The sequence below is a fragment of the Cherax quadricarinatus genome, chromosome 9 (genome assembly GCF_038502225.1).
Source record: "Cherax quadricarinatus isolate ZL_2023a chromosome 9, ASM3850222v1, whole genome shotgun sequence".
NCBI lineage: Eukaryota > Metazoa > Arthropoda > Malacostraca > Decapoda > Parastacidae > Cherax > Cherax quadricarinatus.
In genome coordinates this window covers 29,342,271-29,355,603 of record NC_091300.1, presented here as the reverse complement: position 1 = coordinate 29,355,603, position 13,333 = coordinate 29,342,271, and the positions used below count along the sequence as shown (strand labels likewise).

The window sequence follows — 13,333 nt, the reverse complement described above, 5'->3', positions numbered from 1 at the left end:
TAACATAGCATAAAGTTAGCTTTAAAGCCTCTATCAAATATTTCCCACTAAATAACAAAAATGAAAATGAATGCCACTGTAACATCTGTTTAAAGACCCTTCTGAAACTTATCCTTTTATCCACTTTATTAAAAAGAGATTACAAGACTCATTTAATGTACTGAACAATACTTTGCATAATCCATTTTTAAAAGACTGGATCCTAGAGAGTAACAATCTTTTCAATAGAGAAAGGTCTTCAGAACAAGTGTTACATATGAAGTGGAGAGGGAGTTATACTCACTCCAAAGAGTGTGTGCAATATAAAGCAGTGAAAAATTGGAAGAACAGATAGAAATAGACTGCCATTTCAAAACTAAGCTGCTGTTTTACAATTGGTAATACAGTACAGTACACTTATTTTAAAGATTTTTTAGAGCTTATTCAGAATCATGTAATTTTTCCTAATATTTAAATGAATAGCTAAAACTAAAATATATGTATATTCCTCGTAACACCGTATACAGTAGGCCCCCCATATCCGCTGGGGGACATGTTCCAAGACCTAGTGCGGATACCTGAAACTGTGGATAGTATAAGTCATTTTTTGCTTACATACATACCTATGATAAAGTCTGACTGATTGATTATGCAAAATAAGTCTAGAATTAGTACTTTTTCACTGATGGGAAGCATTTCACGGCTTCTCTTAAGCTTTGAAAAATGGCCAACATCACTACTTTTGTGCTTTGGGGCCACTATTAAGTAAAATTATGGGTTATTTTTGGGCCAAAGTAAACCTAGGATAACTGAAACCACATATACCAAATCTGTGGACACTGGGGTTTCACTGTATAATAATAAGCAACCCAGCATGATGTGGCTGATACACACCTTTGCTGTTTTCGCAGCACCATCTGTCATTGCTAAAGGACAGGAGTAGAGACCCGAAACAGGTGAGAAGATGTAAAGCTTCACCATTTGGTACAGACGATCATATTCACCATATTTTCCTTCATAAGCCGAAGCAATTAAGCCCTCTTCTGCAGAGATTTTCTTGAGGTCCTTCCAAGCTTGACAAGTAACTATGAAAAAGCATTACTGACTTATAATACTGTATAATAATAATATAATGTCTTTATTTACTACAAGTACATGTACATGGTATACAGGCCTAGCTGACATCAATGACATACTACTATATAGAAAGCCCCTTGTTATGCTGAGCATTTCAGGCAAATTAGATCAGTTTTGTCCCAGGATGTGACCCAAACCAGTCGACTAACACCCAGGTACCCATTTTAAACTGATGGGTGAACAGGGACAGGGACAGCAGGTGTTTTATGGAAACACATCCCTAATGTTTTCCAGCTGTACTGGAAGAGATTCGAACCCCGGACCTCAGTGTGAGAGCCCAGTGTGCTAGCAATCCAGCTATGAGACACCTAAATGATTAAGAATGTTTTTACTACTAGTGTTAATATACTCATCAAGTTTATTCAATATGCAAGCACTAAAATAAGTGTACATTAAACATGAAGTACTGTAAGTTATTTACTTTCATTGGTCACACAGTATTTGTTACATTATAGTTACTGTAGCTTACTATACCCTGCTATACTAATTCTTCATTATACTACAGTGTACTGTGATAGGCTTCTAAGGTCTATATTAGCAAAAACATTTTTTACAGTCCATACATAAATTTTTTATTAATGAAGAAAATTTACCTGTTTCTCCCTAAAAGAAATGCAGGCTCTGAAGTAAGAAAGATAATATGCACTACAGCTAGCCCTCCACTTTTGCGAGTTCCACTTTCGCAAGCTTCGAACATTCGCGAATGCCCAGCCGCCACCATAACATGTATATACAGTGGAACCTCGACTGACAAGTTTAATCCGTTCTGTGACCTAGCTCGTAACTCAATCTGCTTGTATATCAAATCAATTTTCCTCATTTTTATTTAACCCTTTCAGGGTCCGTCCCGTAGATCTACGGCTTTACGTTCAGGGTCCAAACCGTAGATCTACGCCATGAGCTCAGCTCACTCTGATAAACTGTGAGTGGTACATTTGGGCCTAGATATGAGAGAATACATCTATGTGGTATGTGTGCACCACATAAAACAGATCCTGCAGCACACTGTGTATAATGAGAGAAAAAAAATGAAATCATGATTTTTCGATTAAAACAGCAACTTTGCAGTGTTTTTTCGTATGTTTTTTATAGTTGTATTTGCGATTTCCTGGTCTCATTTGATAGAATGGAAGACATATTACAGAAATAGAGATGATTTTGATTGGTTTTAGCATTGGAAATGGCTTGAAACTGAGCTCAAAGTAGCGGAAATGTTAAATTTTTGCCGATATTCAAGAGTAAACAAACGACCTCACACGTCTAATACACGTCAGCTGGTGGGTCTAATATACATTCACAAATATGGTGATGATATTTATACAATTATTACAGTATTGCATAACAGTAAATCTTCTATTTTTTGGTGTGAATAAAAATTCATTATGTGAATAAAAAATCAAAATGGAATTTATTTGTAAAGCCTCAAAACATAACTAATGAACAGAGGAAATGTTAGTTTAGTGCCAGGAATGCCTACATTGTTCATTCTGGACCCTATTTTGAAATTGGAATATTTTGAACTTTGTGTTAAATTGGCCAAATTAACAATTTCCGATCACTTTATTTTGTAGTTGAAACAGTTGACTTGGCGATTTCTTGTGCTCAATCGATAGAATAGAAGTAATACTAGTGAAATAGCTAAGAATTTGGTTGATTGGAATAATGTAATTGGCCTAAAATGGGAGTCAAAGTCGGCAAAATCGCCGATTCGTAAATATCGCTGACACATCAAAATTCGCGAGAGCATAATTTCGTCAATTTTCCACCAAATTTCGTACTTTTTGTTTTATTACCTTCACAAAAAGATTCTCTACGATTTCATAAGAAAAAATAACAAATTTTTTTTTTTAAATTCTTGGACACTGGTGCGTGACTCCAGATTTGGGCCTTGGACCCTGAAAGGGTTAACTGAAATGCCATTAATCTGTTCCAGCAGAATTCCTGCTCTCAAGAGGCAGGACAAAATATTGTACAGTGGACCCTCGGTTATCGGCCATAATCTGTTCCAAAAGGTTGTCCTAAAACCGAAAAGGCTGAAAACCGAAATAACATTTTCCCACAAGAATTAATGTAAATCCAATTAGTCCATTTCAGACATCCAAAAATATTAGCAAAAAATACATTTTTTAAAGATTAACTATAGTTTTACATACAAAAAACAATGAGTACATTCATTACTTACCTTAAAATATTTGTAGTCTTAATGTAGGGCAAAAAATGAGTAGTATTTATTTGTAGGAAGTCAGTGTAGGCAGTGGTAGATGTAGGTACAGTACACGTATGTAGCCCCCCTGGGCTACACTACACAGTCATTTTATTACCATGTTCACTGAGTTTAATCGTTTCTAACAACTACCTTTAGATACCATCATAAACAAAGGGAGAAGTAATGAATAATTTATTTATTTATTTATTTATTTCCAATTTGTGCACACATACAGAGGTACAAAAAAAATACAGATAAGAGCAGTATGCCAAAGCCACTTATACTATGCATAGCATTACGGGCTGGCTTAAAATTAACTTAAGATTAACTAAGCAATGATTATTATTATTATTATAATCAAAAAGAAGCGCTAAGCCACAAGGACTATACAGCGCTGCTACTAAGCAATGATGAAATCAGTGATAAAACATTAATGTAAACAGATAACTATAAAGCACAAGTGAGTATGCCGAGAATTGCAAACAAACGCATATGATGGGCGGTTACTGGGTGAGACGCCAGATTCAGTTTTCTCTAACGCTGAATCAGAAAAAATGTGATGTTTACTCTCCACTCAATAGCATATAAACATTGCATGTTTATATGCTATGTTTTTATGCTATATGCTATGTAATGTATTTCTTATACAATTCTGAAGAAAATATCATATATAGATTAATGAAAATGTCTATATTAACCTAAAATAAGACATTTAATGTGCCCAAGAGTGATTATTAGTAAACATACATTGCATATAAACATTGCTACACTCCCTGCCTTCCTGCTACACTCCCTGCATGCCTGCTACACTCCCTGCCTTCCTGCTATACTCCTTGCCTCTATGCCTGCCTGCTTTGAATTCTATTGTGTTTCTCACTTTCTTTTCCAAAGGAAATTTACTGGGAACTTTCTTTGGGGCCATGGTTACTTATTTCGCAGTTGCATTTAATCAATAACCATCAAAAAATGGATTATAGTGAAATGTTTGGATGAACGAGCAGAAGCTTCCTTACTCACCCAGACACAGCCACACTGACTTGGGAACGCACGAGCAGCTGGTGGTGGACACGATCAATACAGCCGATAAACAAAATAACGGTCGATAACCAGAAGCCGAAAAATCGGCCAATAACCGAGTTGGCCGATAAGCGATAAGCGAGTTAACCAATAAGCATGACCCACACACCTCACCTGCGTTTATCTAAGATTTCATCCTTTAATTCAGTGGACATCATCCTCTTTTTCTTCTCAGCACTGTCCTTTACACTTGCTTGCTTAGGACCCATGGTTAGAAAAAAGAAATTTGGCAAAATAACTGTACAAAACACAAGCACAACACAAGAGAAATGCTTCCATGGCGAGGTAAACAGTTCACTGCAGCATCTAGTGGTGACGTTCGGAAGCTCCTCATTGTTGTTATTATTATTATTATTATTATTAATTTAGGGAACTGGAGCAGTAGTGTACAGTAGTGTATTGCATATTATAATGAACAGAATAGAGGAATTCAGGTCTAGTATACATTATTAAGGTATGCATACTGGTCAGAGAGCCCATCGTAATTCCGAATTGTCAGTAAATGAGTACGTCACTGAGGAGAAGCTGTATTTGGATCACTTAATATTTCATTTCTACAAATTCAGAATTTTCAAACACCAGTACACTGACATAGAAATTTTTTTAAGAAATCATATCTAGAGTGAATACATAGATCAATACACTCATAGTAATGAGCACTGTTTAACCCTTTGAGGGTTTCGGACGTACTAGTACGGCTTACGACCCAGGGTTTTTGACGTACTAGTATGCCTAAATTCTAGCGCCCTCAAATCTAGTGGGAGAAAGCTGGTAGGCCTCCATATGAAAGAATGGGTCTATGTGGTCAGTGTGCATGGTATAAAAAAAATCCTGCAGCACACAGTGCATAATGAGAAAAAAAAAAACTTTGACCATTTTTTTGGAATAAAACAGCAACTTTGCACTGTATTTTCGTATGGTGTTTATTGTTGTATTCTAGTTTTCTTGGTCTCATTTTATAGAATGGAAGGCATATCAAAGAAATTGAGATGATTTTGACTGGTTTTACAATGAAAAGTACCTTGAAATTGAGCTCAAAGTAGCAGAAATGTTCGATTTTTACCAAAGTTCAAAAGTAAACAAATCATGCCAAGCATCCAATTCACGTCAACTGGTGAGTCGAATATTCTTTTGCAAGTGCGCCAATATAATTCATACCATTTTTTACACTAATGCAGTAGTCTGCATAACAGTAAATCTTCTATTTTTTGTGAGAATAAAAATTCAAAGTGGAAAGCAAAAGAATGTAAGAGGGGCCTTGAGACGTGACTAATGAACAGAGGAAATGTCATTTTAGTGCCAGGAATGTATTTCTTGTTTGTTCTGGACCCTATTCGGAAATTGACATCTTTTGAAATTTGTGTGAAATTGACAAAATTGCTAAATTCTGACCACTGAACTGGATAGTTGAAATTGGTAAATGGGTGGTTTCTTGCACTCATTCAATATAAAATATGGAGTTCTAGCGAAATATTCATGTTTTTTGTCGGCTAGTACAGTGGAACTGGCTGAAAATGGGGCTCAAAGTGGGCAAAATCGCCGATCCGCAAACATTGCCGAGACCGCTAACTTCGCGAGAGCATAATTTCGTAAGTTTTCCATCAAATTTCGTATTTTTGGTGTCATTATGATCGGGAAAAGATTCTCTATCTTTTCATAAGAAAAAATTATTTTTTTTTTTTAATTTGGCCGACCCTGAGAACGAGTCTCGGAGAGGGCCTGTCGACCCTCAAAGGGTTAAAACAGCTGTTGTAACTTTGGTCACCCACTGAGGCAGGGTGACCAAAAAAGAAAGAAAATCCCCAAAAAGAAATTATTTTCCTCATCATTCAGCACTTTCACCTCACTCATACATAATCACATTGTTTTTGCAGAGGTGCCCAGACAAAGCAGTTTAGAAGAATTTTTTTTTTTTTTTTTTCAACAAGTCGGCCGTCTCCCACCGAGGTAGGGTGACCCAAAGAGAAAGAAAATCCCCAAAAAGAAAATACTTTCATCATCATTCAACACTTTCACCTCACTCACACATAATCACTGCTTTTGCAGCAGTGCCCAGAATCAGGGCCGGATTACCGCATAGGCAAACGAGGCATTTGCCTAGGGCCCCGCGCATTTGGGGGCCCCGCGGTCCAAGGGGTTCAGGGGCTCATCCAAGACTGCGCACATGGTGCAAGTGCAAATGGGTCCCTACCTAAAAAGTTCAAGTGTTTGGATAGCAAAATTGATTTTTAAAAATTAATAAAAAACAAAAATAAATAATGAAATAAAATAAAATAAAAATAAATAAACCTAACCATAGATGGCAACACTCAACACGCCTTTGTTTACATCAGAACAGCTGTGTTTTCCCGCTAATGGGTGAGTATGGGAGATTCCTCCCCAATTTTCTGTAGTAATTACACGTTATCTAGACTTGTACTGTGACAAATTAACTGAAGTGTTTTTGATAGACATTGATGTGTATGGATAAATATTTGTTTTCACCTCTAAATGTTAAGGGAGATACCTGATAAGGTTACTTGACCAGTAAAGACGCATGGACCAGTAAAGACGCATTTTTGGTAAAAATACTATGAAGAAAAACCTAAAAACGCAAACTGACTTCCGTTTGTAGGTTTTAAAAGCACTCTGTCCTGTCTTTAAGTCTTTATCATTTCAATAACAGATCTCAATTGATTGATGTTCTACATCACTTCCGTCGCAAATGCTTAGTTTTCAAGTTGCGGTGGAAGTGATGTAGAACATCAATTAATTTACTACATATTTCCCCAGAAACACATAAGCCACATCAGAAAATCGTTGGTTGGGTGAAACTGAAAATTGTCCCTGCATTCTTTAATTCTCATGTCCTTATCTATGGTGGTAGGCCATATATCATGCAAAACATAATGATTAGTTTAGTTATGAAAATGGTAATATAAATACCATTGTGCATTGTTCTTGGACTCAGTATGATTTCTGTTTAAGTAAATTGGAGATCAAGGAGGATGAATTAGTAAAATATTCGTAGCCCAAATCACTAACCTAATCTATGGTAAAAGTTCTGTATATGACTCCTTTCTGGTAACGTTTTGAATTTTTAGATGCGCAGCCAGAAGAAAGGGGGCTACAAGGGCCATATCCCCCCAGTTGACAGAAAAAAAAAATTTAATAATTAAAAAAATAATAATAATTGATAATGAAAAATTTGTATTTGCATGATTACAGACAGTGATACATCCTCATTATGGCATCTCGTGAACGTGATGTTTCACGATCTTATGCGAGTGGGTCACAGAAAAGAAAGAAGAAAATTCAAGAAGAAGAACAGAAAAAGAAAGATGTAGGAAGCTGCAGAAAGATCACAGACATGCTCACGAAAACAGTTTCTGATGTTACCAGTACAGTTGAATCTGCAGATACGTCAGATCATACAGGAAGCCCTCCCTCCATTATTTCTCAGCCAGCATCTACTTCTTTTGTGTCTCCTCTCAATGTCTCAATGGACATTTCATCCACAGGATTTGTCTTAAAAGATCCTGCCTCATGGCCAAATGTAATCCCAGATTCTCTACATAATGCTTTCATTGCAGAAAACTTCAGTCAAACTCTGAACATTGACTTTAGGAAATCAGCAAGGATTTATGATGATGGAAGTCGTCGTTGTTTAAAGTCATCTATGTTTTATAAGAAGCTTGCAAATTCAGAAACTGTGAAAAGATCATGGATGGTATACTCTGAAAGCTCAGGAAAAGTGTACTGTTCAGCATGGAAACTATTTTCTACAAAATAAAATACCTTCACACAGGGGTTCAATGACTGGAAAAATTCCAAGCGTTTTGAGGAACATGAAAACAGCACCACTCACAGGAGCTGCATTTTAGCCAGTGTATTTCGTGCACAGAAAAAAGGCTTATTGGATTCTCATTTGGAAAATCAAACTGAAAAAGAGCTCACTTATTGGAGAAAAGTTCTAGAAAGAGTTGTTGCTGTTGTAAAATTCTTAGCTCTAAGAGGACTTGTTTTCCGTGGAGAAAATGAGGTTTTTGGTTCGGAAAACAATGGCAATTTCCTAGGGATCATAGAACTGTTAGCACAATTCGATCCATTCTTAGCAAATCATGTGTCACGCCTTGGGAATGCAGTAAGAGGCACTGTATCTTACATGTCATCTACTATATGCAATGAATTTACTGAACTGATGACTAAGAAGGTCCTCAATAACATCATAGCAGCTGTGAAAACTGCAAAATACTTTGCAATAAGTGTAGATTCAACACCAGATATTTCACATACAGATCAATTGACATTCATTGTTCGCTTTGTCGACTCCAGTGGTAAGCCTGTAGAGCGCTTTATAAAATTCATTCCTCTTTCCTGCCATGATGGAGAAACAATGATGAATGTAGTACTGGATACTCTGCTTGAACATGATCTCTCTATTATGGATTGCCGTGGCCAGAGCTACGACAATGCAAGTAACATGTCGGGTAAATATAATGGATTGCAAGCCCGTATCAACCAAATCAACCCACTTGCTGAATATGTGGCCTGCTCAGCACATTCTCTTAATCTTGTTGGATCATGTGCTGCGGAGTGTTGTGTCGCTGCAGTTTCATTTTTTGGACTTTTACAAGCACTCTTTAATTTTTTCTCTGCTTCAACGCATCGGTGGAGTATACTCAAGTCAACCATTCATGGAGATGTCATCAAATCATTATCAACAACAAGGTGGTCAGCGCAGCATGATGCAACACATGCTTTGAAAGACAGCTTTGCTGAAATACGTTCTGCTTTGATCCAAATAGCAGAGGATGAAGACCAGACAGCAACTACAAGAAGCGAAGCAGCCAGCTTAGCATCAAAATTGGAAGATTTTGAATTGGCCTTACTCTGTGTGCTTTGGGACTGTATACTGGAACGGTTAAATGCCATGAACAAGACACTTCAGAAAATTGAAATTGAAATGGCTACTTGTGCTTACCTCTATGCAGGCTTAGTGGAATTTGTAAGCTCACTTCGCAATGATGAAGCTTTTGAAATGTTTGAAGAGAAAGCTAAACTGCTGGTGAAAGACTACAGTTACCGGGCTGATCATCAGCGGTCAAGGAAGAGGAAATGCAATTTTGAAGAGCCAGACAATGAAATTGTGTTGCTACCAAGGCAGAAATGTAAGATAGCTACATACTTCGTCATTCTGGATTCACTGATTACAGAATTGGTGAAAAGAAAAGAAATCTACCAGAATCTCAATGACAAGTTTGGATTTCTGTTCAAAATTACTACTATGCCAGATGCAGAATTGAGAGAAGCTGCATTAAAGTTGCAACAACACCTTTCAGCAGATGTTCAGGACACATTTGTTGAAGAAATAGTTCATTTTTCTGGGTATATGAATCAGATTAAAGCTCCACTTGAAAAATGTGCACCCTCAGCTGCTTTGAAACATTTAAGAAATGCAGGTATCTCAGAAACCTTCTCTAATGTTGACATAGTGTATCGCCTTTACCTAACACTTCCAGCTACTAACTGTGAAGGAAAACGTTCATTTTCTGTTTTGAAAAGAGTGAAAAACCAGCTCCGTTCAACAATGAGCCAAGACAAATTGTGTAACCTAGCCTTGTTGACCACTGAGTCTGATCTAACAAGAAATATTGATTTTCAGAATATAATTGATGATTTTGCCAATATGAAATCCAGAAAAAAGTTTATTTAAGAAGTGCCTGTGAATATAAACAATTCTTTACTTTCTTGAGTTTATATGATTTGATAGTCTTATGCATGATGCAATGATAACAATAATGGTCAGTGATTTATAAAGGGAATAATAGTGCTGTAGTGGTTATGCTCAATATAATAGGTACATGATGTCACTACTTTAATAGTAATACTATGTAATACTATGCTGTCTTGAGTATATTCTCTTTAAAATGCATGATTTAACAAGATAGTTATAATGGCTGTTGGTAAACGGTTTTGGTTGTCTTGATGTACTTTCCTTATTAAATTTAATCTAAATAGCCAAAATGTATTTAATTAGACCATAAACAGGCTCACAACGACCCCCCCCCACCCCCATGCTGGAAGGGGTCGCTTCGCTTACCCGTAAGTCAAATGGGCCCTGCCAATCTGAATAGCCTAGGGCCCGGAGACTTCTTAATCCGGCCCTGCCCAGAATACAACAGTTTAGAAGTATATACATGTGCGTATAAAAATACACAATATATCTCTCCAAACTCCCAATATCCCAAACCCCTCCTTTAGAGTGCAGGCATTGTACTTCCCATTTCTAGGACTTGAGTCCGGTTATATAAAATAACCGGTTTCCCTGAATCCCTTCACTAAATATTACCCTGCTCACACTCCAACAGATCGTCAGGTCCCAAATACCATTTGTCTCCATTCACTCCTATCTAACACGCTCACGCACGCTTGCTGGAAGTCCAAACCCCTCGCCCACAAAACCTCCTTTACCCCCTCCCTCCAATCTTTTCGAGGACGACCCCTACCCCACCTTCCTTCCCCTACAGATTTATACACTCTCCATGTCATTCTACTTTGATCCATTCTCTCTAAATGACCAAACCACCTCAACAAACCCTCTTCAGCCCTCTGACTAATACTTTTATTAACTCCACACCTCCTAATTTCCACACTCCGAATTTTCTGCATAATATTTACACCACACATTGCTCTTAGACAGGACATCTCCACTGCCTCCAACCGCCTCCTTGCTGCAGCATTTACAACCCAAGCTTCACACCCATATAAGAGTGTTGGTACTGCTATACTTTCATACATTCCCTTCTTTGCCTCCATAGATAACATTTTTTGCCTCCACATATACCTCAATGCACCACTCACCTTTTTTCCTTCATCAATTCTATGATTAACCTCATCCTTCATAAATCCATCCGCTGACATGTCAACTCCCAAATATCTGAAAACATTCACTTCTTCCATACTCCTCCTCCTCAATTTGATATCCAATTTTTCTTTATCTAAATCATTTGATACTCTCATCACCTTACTCTTTTCTATGTTCACTTTCAACTTTCTACCTTTACACACATTCCCAAATTTGTCCACTAACCTTTGCAATTTTTCTTTAGAATCTCCCATAAGCACAGTATCATCAGCAAAAAGTAACTGTGTCACTTCCCATTTTGTATTTAATTCCCCATAATTTAATCCCACCCCTCTCCTGAACACCCAAGCATTTACTTCTTTTACAACCCCATCTATAAATATATTAAACAACCATGGTGACATTACACATCCCTGTCTAAGACCTACTTTTACCAGGAAGTAGTCTCCCTCTCTTCTACACACCCTAACCTGAGCCTCACTATCCTCACAAAAACTCTTTACAACATTTAGTAACTTACCACCTATTCCATATACTTGCAACATCTGCCACATTGCTCCCCTATCCACTCTATCATATGCCTTTTCTAAATCCATAAATGCAATAAAAACTTCCCTACCTTTATCTAAATACTGCTCACATATATGCCTCAATGTAAACACTTGATATACACATCCCCTTCCCAATCTGAAACCTTGCTCATCCGCAATCCTACATTCTGTCTTACCTCTAATTCTTCAATTATAACCCTACCGTACACTTTTCCTGGTATACTCGGTAAACTTATTCCTCTATAATTTTTACAATCTCTTTTGTCCCCCTTCCCTTTATATAAAGGGACTATACACGCTCTCTGCCAATCCCTAGGTACCTTCCCCTCTTTCATACATTTATTAAATGAAAATACCAACCACTCCAACACTGTCCCCCCCCCTGCTTTTAACATTTCTGTCATGATCCCATCAGTTCCAGCTGCTTTACCCCCTTTCTTTCATTCTACGTAATGCCTCATGCACCTCCCCCACACTCACATCCTGCTCTTCTTCACTTCTAAAAGATGATATACCTCCCTGGCCAGTGCATGAAATTACCACCTCCCTTTCTTCGTCGACATTTAAAAGTTCCTCAAAATATTCTCGCCATCTACCCAAAACCTCCATCTCCCCATCTACTAACTCCCCTTCTCTGTTTTTAACTGATAAATGCCGGGAGCAATGGGCTAGTAACCCCTTCTCCTGTATACAATTACTAAAAAAGAGAAGAAGAAAAACTTTATAAAACTGGGTTGCTTAAATGTGCGTGGATGTAGTGCGGATGACAAGAAACAGATGATTGCTGATGTTATGAATGAAAAGAAGTTGGATGTCCTGGCCCTAAGCGAAACAAAGCTGAAGGGGGTAGGAGAGTTTCAGTGGGGGGAAATAAATGGGATTAAATCTGGAGTATCTGAGAGAGTTAGAGCAAAGGAAGGGGTAGCAGTAATGTTAAATGATCAGTTATGGAAGGAGAAAAGAGAATATGAAGGTGTAAATTCAAGAATTATGTGGATTAAAGTAAAGGTTGGATGCGAGAAGTGGGTCATAATAAGCGTGTATGCACCTGGAGAAGAGAGGAATGCAGAGGAGAGAGAGAGATTTTGGGAGATGTTAAGTGAATGTATAGGAGCCTTTGAACCAAGTGAGAGAGTAATTGTGGTAGGGGACTTGAATGCTAAAGTAGGAGAAACTTTTAGAGAGGGTGTGGTAGGTAAGTTTGGGGTGCCAGGTGTAAATGATAATGGGAGCCCTTTGATTGAACTTTGTATAGAAAGGGGTTTAGTTATAGGTAATACATATTTTAAGAAAAAGAGGATAAATAAGTATACACGATATGATGTAGGGCGAAATGACAGTAGTTTGTTGGATTATGTATTGGTAGATAAAAGACTGTTGAGTAGACTTCAGGATGTACATGTTTATAGAGGGGCCACAGATATATCAGATCACTTTCTAGTTGTAGCTACACTGAGAGTAAAAGGTAGATGGGATACAAGGAGAATAGAAGCATCAGGGAAGAGAGAGGTGAAGGTTTATAAACTAAAAGAGGAG

General features: G+C 37.5%; 1 protein-coding gene across 1 annotated transcript in view; it reads right to left on the bottom strand.

Moving 5' to 3' along the window:
* LOC128685950 (acyl-CoA dehydrogenase family member 11) overlaps nucleotides 1–13,333 on the bottom strand; it is a 77,815-nt gene that overhangs the window by 45,266 nt on the left and 19,216 nt on the right. The window contains exon 4 of the mRNA XM_070083374.1: nucleotides 874–1,064. Coding sequence (XP_069939475.1) covers nucleotides 874–1,064 — 191 coding nt within the window. The remainder of the gene's footprint in view (nucleotides 1–873; nucleotides 1,065–13,333) is intronic.